The 17,236-nt window shown below is 40.1% G+C and overlaps 1 protein-coding gene across 3 annotated transcripts in view; it reads left to right on the top strand.

Annotated features, from left to right (window-relative positions):
* SHCBP1L (SHC binding and spindle associated 1 like) overlaps window positions 1–17,236 on the top strand; it is a 98,696-nt gene that overhangs the window by 34,795 nt on the left and 46,665 nt on the right. For 2 of the 3 annotated variants that reach the window (XM_035010605.1, XM_035010603.1), the window contains exons 2-3: window positions 8,775–8,988; window positions 11,142–11,299. In XM_035010605.1, coding sequence (XP_034866496.1) covers window positions 11,297–11,299 — 3 coding nt within the window. In that variant the 5' untranslated portion in view covers window positions 8,775–8,988; window positions 11,142–11,296. Of the gene's footprint in view, window positions 1–1,176; window positions 1,219–8,774; window positions 8,989–11,141; window positions 11,300–17,236 lie in introns of those variants that run through there. The other variant, XM_035010604.1, reaches the window with a different exon arrangement.

Below are 17,236 nucleotides of genomic sequence, written 5' to 3'. Positions count from 1 at the left end.
AAGTGATTTACTTTTTCAAATACAGATCAGATCTGAGATATTTGTGAGACAACTTTTAAAAGAACCACTAACGGAAGCCATAAGTTCTATTAATTTAGAAATCTTTCCAAACAGAATATCTCTGTTGCTCCTAATTATGGCTTTGCATATTCTTCATTAAGTAGTACTTATGGATTTTAGATAAAAAGTAGGTACCTCATCCAGGTGATTTACTCATCATACGTTCACTTCATACAAAAGCTGAACCAATTTCTGATCGGAGCTTGGATGAAAATTAAATCTATGCATAAACACATCAGGTACAAAAGGGCAAGTCCCTGTCTTGTCTAGTGTGATTCTTCTGTTGGTTTTTAGTTGTAACACGAATATTCCAGTTTGTTCCAAAACAAATCCTGCTCAAAGAAAGCATGCGGTTTATTCTCCTCTGAACACTGAAAGTGATAATGAGCTCTTATGGATGATTTAATAAAGTATAGCATTTTATGGCCTTTGCCCCTTCTCAGTCTAATTCCTTTCTCTTCTAATAATGTTTTGACTTTGCTTTAAAAAACAAAGCCTTCTTTTACTTGCCCAACTGCCTATCAAGATTTTGTTTGATGCCATAGTAATTCACACTAAGAAGCATGGGTAAAGAGACAAACAGATCAATAAAATAGAAGAGAACAATTGAAAACAGATTAATGATTATTTGGGAACTTGTATGTGATGGGAAAAGCTATGTTAAACTAGTGGGAAAATAATGAACTATTCAGTAAATTATCTTGGGACAACTGGATAATTCACATTTTTAAAAAAGCTATTAAGGAGCGCCGGGGTGGCTCAGTCAGGTAAGCGTCTGCCTTCAGCTCAAGTCATGATCCCAGAGTCCTGGGATCGAGCCCGTGTCAGGCTCCCTGCTCAGTGGGGAGCCTGCTTCTCCCTCTGCCCCTCCCTCTGCTCGTTCTCTCTCTCTTTCTCAAATAAATAAATAAAATCTTTTAAAATTTTTTAAAAATTTAAAAAGCTATTAGATCTATACTTTAATTTTAAAATTTATTTATCTATTTCAGAGAGATTGAGAGTGTGAGCAGGAGGAGGAGCCAAAGGAGAGAGAGAGAGAATCCTCAAGCTGACTCCCCACTGAGCACAATGCCTGACTTGGGGCTCAATCCCAGGACCTCTAGATTATGACCTGAGCCGAAATCAAAAGTTGGCCGCTCAACCGACTAAGCCACCCAGGTGCCCGTAGATCTGTACTTTAAATCTTACACAAAAATCGTTCCGGATGGGTTAAGTATTTAATGAAAGGTAAAGCCTTAAAACTTTTAGAAGAAAATACAGGAAAAATCTTTATGACCTTGGAAGGGAAAGTATTCTTAAATAAGATAAAAACCATAAATCGTAAAGGAAAATGTTAATAAATTTGACTACATAAAATATATACATGACAAAAGACACCCCAAAGTTAAAATACAAGTGACAGCCTCAGAGAAGATATTTGCAACATATACAACCAATGAAAGTTTAGTATTCAGAATACTTGAAAACAAGCCACCCACTAGAAAATTAGGCAAAATATATGAACAACCAAATCACAAAAAAAGAAACTAAATGGCCAATAATAAAGATGATCAACCTCACTCTTAATTAGGGAAATGCAAGTTAAAGTGATAAAACCAACATTCTCCAGCTGGATGGGCCAAGGAAGCTTTCACTTAACTCTCTGTTTTTGGTATACTCCCACCCTCCCATGGGCATTGTGTCCCCAAGTCCAGAATTCTGTCGTTGTTTTGCTCCATTATTTTTTTGTACTCATGGATTTATGTCTTTAAAATTCATACAAGTATGTATGTACAGTATACACTTTTCTATCACTCTAATTTGGGAGAAAGCAACTTTGAAAGTGCATTCAATCAGAGATTTTAACTAAATGCTTCTTTTGTCTATTTAACTAACCCAAATTAGCTCTTTTTTTTTTTTTTTTTAAGATTGTATTTATTTATGGGCACCTGGGTGGCTCAGTCAGTTAAGCGACTGCCTTCGGCTCAGGTCATGATCCTGGAGTCCCTGGATCAAGTCCCGCATCGGGCTCCCTGCTCGGCGGGGAGTCTGCTTCTCCCTCTGATCCTCCCCCCTCTCATGTGCTCTCTCTCTCTCATTCTGTCTCAAATAAATAAATAAAATCTTTAAAAAAAAAAAAAAGATTGTATTTATTTATTTGAGAGAGAGAGAATACATGTGGGCCTAAAGGGGCAGAGGCAGAGGGAGAAGCAGACTCCCCGCAGAGCAGGGAGCCTGATGCGGGGCTCGATCCCAAGACCGTGGGATCATGACCTGGGCCGAAGGCAGACGCTTAACTGACTGAGTCACCCAGGTGCCGCAAATTAGCTCTTTTTTTAAAATTAATTTTTATCTCCAAACCAAAGTCATTTTAAATGTAAAATTCATTTTACTATAACCACAATCACCTTATCACATATAAAATGTGATTAGTTTATAATATACTAGCTTGTCACAAAACCATAAAAATATATAAATATATAAATATTTTATATACACCAAAATGTATACAATACATAAACAGTTTAATCTTTGAGCATTCCCATATGTACCAGAAATTGCCTAACATCCTAAGTATCTATCAGCATTCAAATTTCCAATTGTCCCATACATTTCTTAGAAATGTTTAATAGTTTGTTTGAATCAGAATCCAAATAATGTCCACATATTGGGATTGGTTATCTTTTAAAGCTCCTTAAATCAGTAGGTTCCTCTTTCATCTCTCAGTTTCCTTTACCAGTTTACAGTTGTTCTTGTTGTTGTTGTTGAAAAAAAATCAAGTTGTTTGTCTTTGGGAATTTTCCACAGTATTCATCTTGCAGATTACATCCCTGCGGTGTGATTTAAGATAGTCCTGTGTCTTCTACATTTCCTACAAATTGGTAGTTGGATCTAGAGGCTTGATCAGATTCAGGTTTGATTTCTTTTTGCACATAATGTCTGATTTTCTTTCTGTGATGTTAGGAATTGATGAACGATGTCTAAGTCTATTCATTGACTACAAATTGCAAAATGGTTATATTTTCTCATTTCTTCTTCATTTATTATCTGGAATACTATAAAGAGAAACTGTCCTTGTTTGCCATTTAGATAACCAATAGTAATAATAGTTTATATAAGAAAAGTAGGTAAGCATATTTGATGTGTTTTTCAATTTACTGCATTTTTTATCCTTATGGGTGCTCAAACTTTCCCATCTTTTCAATGGGAGCCTCTTCAGCTTGGCTTCTTTTTTTTTTTTTTAAGATTTATTTATTTATTTCAGAGTGTACATGAGAGGGGGGAGGGTCAGAGGGAGAAGCAGACTCCCCGCTGAGCAGGGAGCCCGATGTGGGACTTGATCCCGGGACTCCAGGATCATGACCTGAACCGAAGGCAGTCGCTTAACCAACTGAGCCACCCAGGCGCCCTTCAGCTTGGCTTCTGAGTTCTTTAGACACAACCCTAGCAATCCCAAGATCTTCCTTGTAGTCTAAGACAACATTTTCAAGCTTGTCCTGTATATTCCCTTGTTCCATACCTGAAATCAGCCCTTTTCCCAAAGAGTCCTTATTCTTTTCAGTAGGAAATAGCATTTGGAGACCAGAGTACTGAGTAGCAGTACTCACTGCTACTGCTACTCGGTTGGTTAATGCATTTAGGCCTATTCAGTGGACAGAGCTAGGTAGCTATTTTTAATGAAATATTTTATATACACCAAAATGTATACAATACATAAACAGTTTAATCTTTGAGCATTCCCATATGTACCAGCTAACGGCCCTTCTGAATTTTGTGTTTGTCATTCCCTTGCTTATGCATCATTAAACAATGTATTTCTAATCTTTGTATAAATGGAATCATACCTTTTTTCTATGCCTTTTTCCCCATCAACATTAAGTTCACATGATTTACCCCCGTTGAAGAATTCACTTTCATTACTCTATACTACTCCATTCCATGAATACAGCACAATGTATTTACCTATTCTCCTAAGGATGCAGATTTGGGTCATTTCCAGTTATTTGCCCCAGTAAACAAAGCAGTTATGACCATCTTGTATAGGAGTCTCTTGGTTACTCATGCAAGAGTTTGTTTCCAATAACCGAGGGGTGGAATTTCTGGGTTATAGGGTTTAATCTAGCTTGTGTCCCTTCAGTTACATTCAAATACCCTTGTCAAGATTGCCAAAGGCCTTCACAGTGCCAGAGGGGTAATTTTCCGTTCTCATTATGCTTGGTTCTTTAATAGTACTTCACACAGCTTTTCCATCCTTGAAACACTCTGCCTGGTGGTTCTTAGGATAGTGCACTCTGCTGCCATTGCTCATATTTCAAGGTAGGTCCTTCTTGATCTCTTTTGCTAGGTCCTCCTAACCCCTCTATCCCATTTCTCAGCATGGGAACTCCTTGGACGTCCTTCCTGAGCCCTTCCTTTTCTGCTCAATATCCATACGTTGTCTAGGTGAACCCATCTATTTCTGTGACTTCAAATACCATTTATTTGTCTTAAACCCCAATTTTATTGATCCTCAGCTTGCTTCTCTGAACTCTAGTTGTATATTACCTACTTAGATGACTCAAAGTCATCTCAAACTTAATATGTTTAGAGTGGAATTTTTTATTTTCCGCCATAAATCTTAGTACTACCATTCTTTCAGTTACCAAAACCAGAAGCCTGGGATTGATTCTTGATGCCTCCCTTTCCTTCATCCTCACCCATCCAACCCATCACTATGTCCTGTCAGTTCTACCTCTAAAATATATCCTGAATCTGAACACATTGCTCCACCCATCTCTATCAGACTGAGCTACTATTATCTTTCACCTGGCCTTCTGCGATAAGATCATGACTGATCCTCACACTTCCATTTCGTAATCCTTCAGTTTATTCTTCCTACAATAGCTAAAATGATTTTTTTATTATTATTAATAATGCTCCCCCTTCCTTAAAGACTTGCAATGATTTTCCAAATTCTTTACCCTGGCCTACAAGGACCTTTATCTGTATTTTTGCAAAAATCCATTAGTTGGTCAGGAAATCAATTCAGTAGGTAATGATCAGCATTTTAAAATAAAATTACAGAACATAATAGAACATATAGTAGACATTACACATTATAAGAGTAGGTCTTGTTTTGTGCATTTGCTTTAAGTACTGAATGAGATATAAAATGTGTTTCCCACAGTGAGCCACTGTCAAAAAATTTTGAGAAATGTTTTCCTGTAGGATCTGTATCCACCTATCTCTCTAATCTCATTTCATGCCACCCACCCTGGTCCTGATGCTTCCCTCATCTGAGCCTTCTGTCAGTTTTTTCTAACACGCCAAGCCCTTTGCCTTGCAGGCCCTTTGCACTTGCAATGCGTCTGCCAGCATTGTTCTTCCTACCAGATTTCCCATGAACGGCTTCTTTTCATCTTTTGGGTCTCAAGTTTCAAGTCCACACCTCAGAAAGGACTTCCCTGATCACCCTATTGAATTAGTTTCCCTCTGTTATTTTCTTCTCAGTACCCTATTTCTTTCAAAACACTAATCACAACTTGTAAAAATATATTTTAAAAAAGGTATTTACAGTCAGTCTCCACCACTAGCATCTAAGGTCCACGGGAACAGGAGCTTTGTCAATCTTTTCTCTCTTGTACCCCAGCATCTTGCAAACTCAACCTCATTTTAGTTATAAAAAACTTAAAAGTTATGAAATAGGCCCATGTTACATCCTCAGATTTGCCAAAGTGAATAATTTATTATTATTTGTAAAATAGTCATCAGCCTTGACAATAGATGTCAGAAAGAGTTCTATGCATAGTGTAGTAATAGAGGCGAATTTCCTTAACAAATTCCTATCTGACTCCATCTGTCTTGTTATCCTGCTTCCTTAGCAGAGGATATTTGGTGGTGGCTTCCGAAATGCCATTAAAACCTTGTTTAAAATTCCATCAAACTTTTTAGATTGACCACACAGCACTGATCAAAAGTTCAGTCTTGAGGAAATGAGGCAATCCTTTTTTCTTGGCTTGGAGTTACCTGAATAGCCACCAAGAGTCTCTTTGTTTGGTTTGGTAGGCTCAGCTCTATGAATGAATAGCTCCTTTACCAACAAACAATAGCATACAGCTGGGCCACTAACTCGTTGAGAGGTGTTAATCTCCTTGCAGGTAATTATTTCCAGAAATCTAGCAACTACTAGAATGTTTGGATTCCTACTGTGTCCTGGAAATTTAAAAAACCAACGTGGGGTGCCTGGGTGGCTCAGTTGTTAAGCGTCTGCCTCGTGCTCAGGTCATGATCCCAGGGTCCTGGGATCAAGCCCCGCATCCGGCTGCCCGCTCAGCGGGAGCCTGCTTCTCCCTCTCCCACTCCCCCTGCTTGTGTTGTCTCTCTCTGCCAAATAAATAAATAAAATCTTAAAAATAAAATAAAACAGAAAAAAATAAAAAACCAACGTAAATTGCTTTTTTAAAACTTTTTAAAGATTTTGTAGTTTTCTGCAAACTTTTAAATTTCAAAAATCATAGTTCCACATTGAAATCATAAAGTTATAAATATTTTTCTTGAAATTATCATGAATTTGTAGTTTAGAATCCAAGAGACTGATTTCCTTTATCATTGTAATTCACATTCAATTCTTTTTTTTTTTTTTTTTAGTATTTATTTATTTGACAGAGAGAGACACAGTGAGAGAGGGAACACAAGCAGGGGGAGTGGGAGAGGGAGAAGCAGGCTTCCCACGGAGCAGGGAGCCCGATGCGGGGCTCGATCCCAGGACCCTGGGATCATGACCTGAGCCGAAGGCAGACGCTTAACGACTGAGCCACCCAGGTGCCCCCACATTCAATTCTTAAACATAGGGAACGGATACATTGACCAAATGTGTAGTTTACCATTAACACTTTCACCTCTTCACCTGAAGTGATATGTAAAACCTACACATAGTCACTACTGCGACCTGCAAATGTTTACTTCAAGAAGTTAAACATCAGACCTTGAGTAAGGGTTAATCAACAGTCTATTTCTAATAGCTTGCTGACAAAGGCAAACTTATACTCTGTGTTTCTAAAAACTACCAGTTAGTTAGTAACTTCACAGTGAAAACAACAAGCATGCTTTGCCTTGATGTCCTGAGAAGCCACGGAGCCCTTAAAAGCCAAAAGTAAACTTCAGAATGAGAAAAATAACTTTTAAACTTAATCTTCCTCCAAAATTTCCAGTTGCAAGTACAGTAAACTGGGGCTCTTCCCCACACCTTGTGAATTGGAACATTTTGTGCTGAGTACATTGAGCTTGGTAACACAGCACGCTGAATTTAGCTCATATTTGAAAAATACCACAACCATGCTCCATTGTTTGATCATATTTACTTTCTGGCTAGAAACAACTTCCAAGGAGTATTTATTCTCTCAATCTCTTTTAGGCCCTGGATTTGTGCTAACAGTGGTACAGCTGTGTATGGTGGGACTGAGGTTGAGTTCTGAATGCTGAAAAGGCATGATTGGATTTTTCTTAAAAATACCATTTGAGGGGGGCACCTGGGTGGCTCAGTTGGTTAAGCGACTGCCTTCAACTCAGGTCATGATCCCAGGGTCCTGGGATCGAGCCCTGCATTGGGCTCCCTGCTCTGTGGGGAGCCTGCTTCTCCCTCTCCCACTCCCCCTGCTTGTGTTCCCTCTCTCGCTGTGTCTCTCTCTGTCAAATAAATAAATAAAATCTTTAAAAAAAAAAAAAAAACCATTTGAGGGGCACCTGGGCGGTTCAGTCAGTTAAGTGATGACTCTTGGTTTCAGCTCAGGTCATGATCTCGGGTTGTGGGATCGAGCCTCGTGTTGGGCTCCACACTTCAGCGCAGTCTGCTTGAGATTCTCTCCCTCTGCTCCTCCCCACATGCCGCCTCCCCCAGCTCACGCATACTCTCTAACTAACTAACTAACTAACTAACTAAATAAATAAATATATAAATAAATAAAATATTTTAAAAAGATACCATTTGGAAATACAATCCATGTCTTACTGTCTTGAATTTATTCCAGTCCAATTTTACACAAGATTTCTAGACAAAATGATTTAATATTTAAGACCTCCTGAGACTCAGATTTAAAAAAAAAGACAACAGAAAAACTCAGCAGTTTGTCATTTCTGATCTAATCTTCTTATCATGTAGATACCAAACTCATAAGGGATGAGATTCTTCATTCCTTTGCTATATCGTCAGTTCTCAAAGGCCTGAACTGCATCAGGCTCCTCAGTCAGCCTTCAGTTTCTCTTTTGCTGATAAGCAAGATTCACCTGTTGAGCTATCCTAGCTTCCAGCACTGAGAGACAGCCTTAGCTCTCTTATGAAGTATGCACAGGGTCAGGTGTGTGGGAAGGAGGCATAGAGCTTCCATGCTGTCTGGTCCTGCCATTCTCCCCTCATATATTTCCAAGTATTCACCAACCCAGAAGCTCTCCAAACCCCATCCTTCTGGGTTTTTATGGAGGCACCATTACACAGGCACTACTGATTAAATCGGTGGCCACCAGTGATTGAATTCAATCTCCAGCCCCTCTTCCTTCCTCAGGATGGGCCCGGGGTGGGGGTGGGGGTGGGGGGCAGGCACTGAAAACTCCAGCCCTGTAATTGCTCTGACCAGCCCCATCCTTAGGGTCTTTCCAAAAGTCATCTCATTAACATAACAAAGGACATCTTTTTTTTTTTCCCCACTCTCTTCACTGGACAAAAACCAACTATACATTTCTTATTATAAATCATATCACAGGATGACCCACAGAATCAGGGGGACAACCCGAGAAGACAGATGTGAATTGAAGCTACACTTCCAGGAGCAACAGTGAAAACCCTAGTGAAGGAATGGTCTGATGAGGAACCTGCTGGCCTTGCTCTCCCCACCTTGGACGGCTCACCATGGTCCTTCTGCCAGGAACTGACTTGACAGTGTCCATACTCTGGCCAGCACCACAGCTAACTCCCAGGTGAGAAACCAACCTTAGGATCACAGCTGTCCCCTCTACTTCCACCCTTATCTGCAAAATGGATTGCTTCCACTGAGTCTGTTTCCTTGTACAACTTCGGAGATAAAATCTCGCATACCTATGGGCTAGCTGCAAAGGATCCCAAGGAATTGAATTTTCTGGGTTTCTGTCTTGGGGAAGCAGGACTCCTAGGTCTAGAGATTTCCCTGATGTAGCAAAAGTGATCAGAAAATGCTGGGCAGACTAAAAATAAGAAATATCCATTTCAACAGCTTCCAATGTCAATGGCTTTACTCATGTTCAGACAAATTCTCTTAATCTAGTACTTATGATGTCAGACCTCTAGAATTGCCCATGCAATGTGTGACTTACCAAAGTCTTTGATTTCTCCAAAAGAATATAATAATTAAGAATAATGGTGATCATGTATACACACACATATCTCTTAGTGGTTAAGAGCCTGATTCCGGAACCAGACTTTCTAGATTTGAATCCCTGTCTGCTACTTATTAGCTGTGTGACCTTGGGTAATTTATTGTAACATGTCAGTATTGTCACCTGTAAACTGTGGATAATAACGGTAACCTACCCCATAGCAGTGTTATGTGTTTTAAATGAGTTGATATACGCAGAGCTTTTAAAACCATGCTTGAGGGCGCATGGGTGGCTCAATCGGTTAAGCGTCTGCCTTTGGCTCAGGTCATGATCCCAGCATCCTGGGTTCGAGCCCGCATCGGCTCCATGCTCAGCGGGGAGCCTGCTTCTCCCTCTCCCTCTGCCTGCCTGCCTATTTCCCTACTTGTGATCTCTCTCTCTGTCAAATAAATAAATAAAATCTTTAAAACCGTGCTTGAATGAATAAAGGTGAGCTATTATTATGGTTAGTAGTACATAAATACTACAAGAAAATGGGAATGCACTGAATCCATGAGCTATACAATATGGGCAAAGAGCATAGATGGAGGCTCAAAGGTGAAAGAGGCATGGTCCTTGCATTCTGAGCAGGTAACCAAGCATGGAAGATAAGCACATAAATAACTGTGATACAAGACAGCCAGCAGTAAGTGTACAAGATCAGTACACACAAAACACTATGAGAATATTAAGGACAGTGAAATTCTTTCCTGCCGGAAGAACTTTGTGAGGCACTTGGGGTAGGTCAGTTTGGAGCTATGCCTTAAAAAAAAAAAAAAAGTATAAATTTGATGGGCAGATACTATGGGGAGGGAGAGGATGAGGGAATTCCAAGCAGAAATGGAGCCGCTTAAACAAAAGCCCAAAGGTAAGAAATGGTATCAAAGGTATGGGATAAACAAAGTTTAGCCAGAGACAAGGCAAGAAAAGAAGTCTAGACCAATTTGTGGAGTGTGTTCAGCTCTCGGCAGGGGAGATGCACTTGATTATGAATGCAATGGAACTTCCAGTAGTCTTATACAAAGGAAGGGTGTGTGTCCCAAGCCCTCCCAAATCATTCTACCTCAAACCATTCCATTTTTCTGTAGTCCATTAGTTACCCTCTGATTCTAAGTTCTTTAGAAAGGCATTAACTTTTCACAGCTACAGGATAAAATGAATTACATTTCTAAGTCAAATTGGAACCTGCTTTGAACTAGCCTTGCTGGAGTTTTCCAATTCTCCATTTCTATATTCTTCCCTGGGCTGCCTGAAGGAGGTTTTTTAACTCTAACCAGGCAAAGGCCAGTTAGCAGCATTCCGGTATTCAGGGACTCAAGTTTCTTTTTTTAAAATTTAATTTAATTTAATTTAATTTAATTTATTTGACAGAGAGAGACACAGTCTCCCCACAGAGAGAGGCAACACAAGCAGGGTGAGTGGGAGAGGGAGAAACAGGCTCCCCGCGGGGCCGGGAGCCTGATGCGGGGCTGGATCCCAGGACCCCAGGATCTTGACCCGCGCCGAAGGCAGACGCTCAATGACTGAGGCACCCAGGTGCCCTGGGACTCAAGTTTCTTGGCATTCATGAGGCAAAGACATGGCTGCTCTTCTCGTTTACCTCTCCACTAGCACGTTTCTTTCCTCTTATTCTGAGATCAAAGAGAAGGGCACGGAGAAATCCTCTTTAAGTCAAACAGTTCCTTATCTGAAATGTAGCTCATTTCCCCTTTCCTTAATGTTTGATATGTTCCCTCCAGCAACAAATCCACAGCAGAAAGATGGATGAGTGACTCCCTGGAACAGTGTTTGCTCCCTCAGCCCCCATTTGGCGGGAGCCCCAGGTCAGCCAAGTGCTCTGGTACCTCTTCCCCAGCAGTGAGTCCTGGGCTTGGTGAGCCTTCCAAACCTCTAAATGGTAAGTTGACGAATTGTGTTCACCAGTAAAACATACTTACAGCTTCGACTTTTAAATATATATTAAAAAGTCTGAGTGAAGAAGTATTCCAAAATCAATAGAATTTGGAATTGCTAGTGATAGGGAACAAACATACTAGTGTAAAAACTTTGGTGTGACTCTGCATCAGTTCATGCTCCATAAATTTGGTTCTCTGACTCAAAACCAGAATAGGAAACTCACTTGTTCTACTGAGTATCTGTTTCCTTCATTAATATATGCAATATGAACTATCTATTATTGGTTGTTTTTCAAAAAGCCTTGGGATTTATTGACCAATATAACTGAAGAGTCCAGAAATGGTTCCAAGCTTCAGGAATAGTTGGATTGAGGCTCTGGCTCTCCTTTCTGTTTCTTGTTTTTCTGGCTTTGCACCCAGTCTGGCTTCCTTCATGATTGCAAGAAGGCTTTTAGCAGTAGGACGACTTGTTGGAAAGTGATCTTGTGATTTCACTGTAGGTTTAATACATTGTTTTACTTTCCTTCAAAATCTAGCAGGTGCTGCATTATTAGACAAAGATAGGAGTCTTTTACAAATGGTTCTCTGAAGCATCAAAGTGCTGAAGCCCAAACTTCTGGTGTTGGACAATGACTAAGGGTTAAGTCACCATGGGTGCCATGGATATCCTCCTTGTCTGAGCCCATGTGGTCTCTTCAAATTAGATAGCTCTGCTGATCACATGTCAGGGATCATCCAAGCCTTTGCTTATTTGGACGCCCTGCCACTCAGGACTAACCCTTCTTACATTATTACCACATGGCCACTTTTCTTCAGAGTCCTTCCATTATAGGTTCCTTTTAAGGAATTGAAAAAATAAGGCAATGGATATAGTAAAATATTAAGACCTATTTCTTTTTTTTTAAAGTTTATTTTTGTAGTAATCTCCACACCCAATGTGGGAATCGAACTCACAACCCCGAGATCAAGAGTTGCATGCTCTTCCAACTGAGCCAGCCAGGCACCCTAAGACCTATTTCTCTGGACATAGAGGACCCCTGAGCAATAATGTGAAAAGAAATGTCATGGGGGTCATTTTCTATTATTATATTTGTTCTATTTCTGGTCCAACTGCTAGGAAAATGAACTAATTTGTATGACTGCCTGAAATAGCATTGATGACATTTTTTCTCTGGCCTGGCCTGTGTTTTTAGTGTGTGAGTGCATATATGTGTGTGGACTGTGTGGGCATGAGGGGATGGCCAAGGGAGTGAGGATTAGGTTTTGCTGCTGAACTCTGCAGCAGGCAACATAAACTAAGCACCGCTATGGGCCAACCATGGTTTTGAGGGTTTTTGTTTTTTTTTTTAATTTTGTTTTTGGTTTTGAGCTGCTTACACACATTATCTCATTTAGTTCTCATAACCACCCAATGGTATGATATCTATCTTCTTCCCATTTATGAATGGAGAAACAAGTTCAGAAAGGTAAGTATATTTCCCAAGGGTGCACAGCCCAGGTGTCTGTCTCCAAAGCCTGAGGACTGACCCGTTAGTGTGTACCTGGCTTCCAGCACCCTCTCCCCTTTAGCATACTGCTTGATGTTCCCTGGAGTGTGACAAAAGATCTCCCACCTCCATTCAGTGCCCTTTGAGAAGCCTTTTCTCTGAGAATTCCATAGAATTATGGTTTAGTGTCAGGGAGAGAACAGCTTGCCCAAGCCTTTTCTCCCCCCAGGAAACATTTCATTTCCTCCAGTGTAATGACCTTCTTCCCTTTCCATATAATTCAACATGCTTCAGACACAGACAAAGAGCTACTACTTGATTCTTTAAAATATATTTTTCTGAGTGTGGAAGAAATACACACAAATTGGAAACTTCTGGAAATCTGTAAAGAACCACATAAACACCCTAACACTCCTAAGACAAAGCCATTAACATTTTTGTGCATTTTCTTCCAGCAGGCACAAGCCTCACATTTTCGTTAATCCATACATGGTTATGTGGTGAACATGTGTCCAGAATTCTTGAGGGCAACAACTGTTTTTTTTTCCCTCGATCAACATCGTACTTCCAAACGAACTAGAGTTTAAATAAAAACTTGAAATAAAACAAATAGACAAAAAAATCCCGCTGTATTTCCAGTCCTAGGGCAGTACCTGGCATATAACAATGAGCATCGAATTAGTACTCTCTAATTATTTGATTTAATAAATAATTGTTGATTGAATGACTGACATTATATACCTTCCAAAACTTTTAAAGGCCAGATGATTATGAATCTCTGAAATAAAACATAACTGTGAGATCATATTAAGATAGTGCATGGCTCATTTTCAGAGGTTTCACTAGAGTGAGGGCAAAATGGTGCAATGCAGAGAACACCGGGGCAGGAGTGGGGCCGGCAGGCTCTAGCTTAGCTCAGCCGCTGCACGTAAAACAGCGCACGCTCCATTCTACTCCTCAACACTGCAGTTTCCTTATTTGTGATGTGAAGGGGTTGATTGGACTGCTTGCCAAGATGACCTTCTATTTTTACACTATATCATTTTCCCTCCTATGGAACGGATGTCCCTCTAGTACATAAATACATTTTATTTCAAAACATTTAAGTCATTCAGAATTATATAGGGTAAAACATTGAAATTTCCCTTTTACAAACACCCCCATCCCCAAACCCACTCTCTTCCCAAAGGTTACAGCTAGTACAGTTTGATGCCTGTAATGTCCTTCCATCCTTTCTCTATGCTTGTATATATGTCCAAGTACAAATTTGAAATTTAAAGAACCATAAAGGGAATCATATTATATATATTATCCTGAGAATCGTTTCCCTCCTCCCCCTGCCCGCCTGCCATTTTCCCTACAATATGTCTTTGGGGCTCTTTCTGAGTCAGTGCATCTAGGTTGACCTCATTTTGATAAGATGGATGTATCATCCGTGATTTAGGTATTCCACTAGTCATGGGTGTAGGTTGTTTCCAGTTTTACACTACTAGAAACAATGCTACAGTAAATACCCTCTACTGCCCAATGTCTTGGTTAAGAAAGCATAAACTCTGCAATCAAACTGCCTGTATTTGAATTGTGGTTGTCACTAACCTCACTGTGCCTCTTTCCTCATCAATGAAGAGGGGATCGCTGGGCTACTTTTAGAATTACATTAGTCAATGTACATGGAGTTCTACTATTATCTACTATAAGTGCTATTATCATCGTTATGATTATTCCATATACCTTTCTGCACAAGCCATTTCTGGGGAACTGATTTCTAAAGATGGCATTGCTGGATTGAAGTTAAGCACATTTGACACTCTGAAAGATTTTGCCAGATTGCCTTCCTAAATGTCTTTAACAATTTCGACTTCTATCAACAGTGGTCGAGAGTGAGTATCTTACAGTGGTCATTATCAATATTACGTGTTTGCCCTACTATTAGATATCTAGGCACCTTTTGAAATGTAGGCTAATTAGCCATTGTCCCTGTCATTCTTAGTGTCCTTTACTGTCAGACTGAAATGTAAGACTTCTGAGCACTATTCAGGCAAGTTTGGCCTGTTAGCTCTTTGCCCGGGAAGATATTGTCAGCGGTTTTAGGCTGTTCCCTGTCCATATCCCGTATTGCCTCTCTTTAGTGGAGCTCATGTGCCCCTAGTATGTCTGCTGGTTAATGTAAAATTAAAATCCTGTATTTATCTCAAAAAGAGCTAAAAATAAAAGCAGAACACAAAACAAGTATCAGGGAGTTAGTACACACTGTCAAAGTTTGAAGATTTAGCAGAACACCACATTTGTGGTTAAAGAAGTGTGAGACATTAGAGAGATGTGTCTGAGCTTGTCCCCTAGCAAAGTGGTGCCCAGTCTGACTCTGAGTCAGGACTGGGGCGGGCTGGGCTGAAGGATGGCTTCAGGCTCCACCTGGCCCTTTGGGATTAGGGCCCTTAAAATGGCCCAAAAGCTCTCCAGTGCCCTCCTCTGGCAAAAATGAGGAGTTACATGCTTCCAAGAGAGCTGCTCCTCCCAGGTCCCCCCAGAGTATTCTTTTACAAAGTTAAGGTCAAAGAGTTAAGGAAGAGGGGAAAATTCGTGTTCGAAGAGAGGAAAAATGAAAGTGCTTGAGAATAAATTGCTGATTGAAGTGCTTATTAATATTTACTTGTTTATTCAATTGAGAAAACCAAGTGGAGAAACAAATACAACAGCATTTCACAAAACGATACCAAACGTTTCACCATAATGATAAAAACCAATCTCCACCAGACAAAACTTCTAAAATTCCTAAATCCCCAGATGTACTCATTTAGTGTTTTCTGACCAATGTGAGCCTTATTTAAATGCTTATCGTAAGGAAATGTGAAAATAATATGCTAGTTGTATTACAGACTTTCTAAAACTGTAGTTATCTGTGTTCCTTTTATCCAAATTGCCCTCTGGAAATAACTGGGTGAATGAAAAAAGTTTCTTTCCCTTGTACTGTCAAAGTCCAATATTTTCCTCTTGACCTCCTGTAGATTTGTACTCACTCAAATGTCACCTATGGGTGAGACCTACCCTCCCTATTCTGTGTAAAAATTGTATCCCCAGCCCTACCCTCCAAAACTCCCCCATCTCTGCTCCCTGCCATATTTTTATCATTCTCATAGCACTTATCACTACAAATTTTACTTTTTCAAATTGACTTTAATTCACATACCATACAATTCATCCATTTAACACCAATAACTCAATGATTATTAGTGTATTCTCAAAGTTGTGCAACCTTCATTATAATCAGTTACAGTATGTTCACATCACCCCTAAAAGAACTCCCGGACCCATTAGCAGTTAGCAGGATTTCATTTCCCCTCAAGCCATCCCACTGCCCCTAATCCTAGGCAATCTCTAATCTGCTTCCTGCCCTTATAATTTGCCTATTTAGGACATTTCATATAAATGGAATCATACGTCCTGTGGGCTTTTGTGACTGACTTCATTCACTTAGCATGTTTTCAAGGTTCTTCCATGTTGTGTGTATCGGTACTTCATCTGGAATAATATCCATTATATGGATTATACCACATTTCCTTTTTGTTTATCAACTGAGGGACGTTTGAGTTCATTTCTTGGTTATTATAAATAATGCTGCTCTGAACATTCTTGTGCAACTTTTCGTGTGGACAAGTGTTTATTTCTCTTGGGAATTTTACTTAAAAAAAATGTTTATTGTCTATCTCCCTTATCCAGAACGCAAGCTCAGGGATTTTTGTGTATTTTGCTATATCCCCAACACCTAACACCACGCCAGCACAAAGTAGGTTGACAACAACAATCTGTCTAATGAAACAACAGCCCTTCTCTTTTCTCTTTGCTACATGGGATCCCTCAGTTCCTCTTAATTCTGGTCCCCAACTCTTCCCCTAAGTTCCAGTTAGTCATCACTAGGAGGAAAGGATGGTGAATACTCCCAGTCTCTGCTGTCTCTCCAGTCCATCTCCCCAGTCCCAGAGCTGGTTGCATCACACTCCAGCCCCTGTAACATCTCTGTACTTATATCCAGTAGATCTGTCCACTCTTGACCCCAAGTCCCTACTCTACATAATAATGAAACCTCAAGGAAACTGAGTCTGGGTGAATCTCTGAAATGTCAGTGAGTCTTATCTATTCCTTTTTTTAAAAAAGATTTTATCTATTCATTTGAGAGGGAGGGGGACAGAGAGAGAGTGAGCACAGGAGCAGGGGGAGGGGCAGATGGAGAAGCTGGCTTCCTGCTGAGTAGGGAGCCCATGGGGGCTGGATCCCAGGACCCAGAGATCTTGACCTGAGTCAAAGGCAGATGCTCAACCGACTGAGCCACCCAGGCACCCCAATTCTTATCTATTCTTGTTTTGTCTACAGCTAGGTGTTATTATTCATCAGTGCTTTGCTCTTTCCCTCTAAGAGCAAAAAAGAAAAAAGAAGATCTCAAAGAGTTAATTTTCA

Source organism: Mirounga leonina, unplaced genomic scaffold (assembly GCF_011800145.1).
Source record: "Mirounga leonina isolate KUSES-001 unplaced genomic scaffold, KU_Mleo_1.0 Mir_154, whole genome shotgun sequence".
NCBI lineage: Eukaryota > Metazoa > Chordata > Mammalia > Carnivora > Phocidae > Mirounga > Mirounga leonina.
The sequence above is the reverse complement of the archived record's forward strand: the minus strand, read 5'-3'. Positions and strand labels throughout refer to the sequence as shown.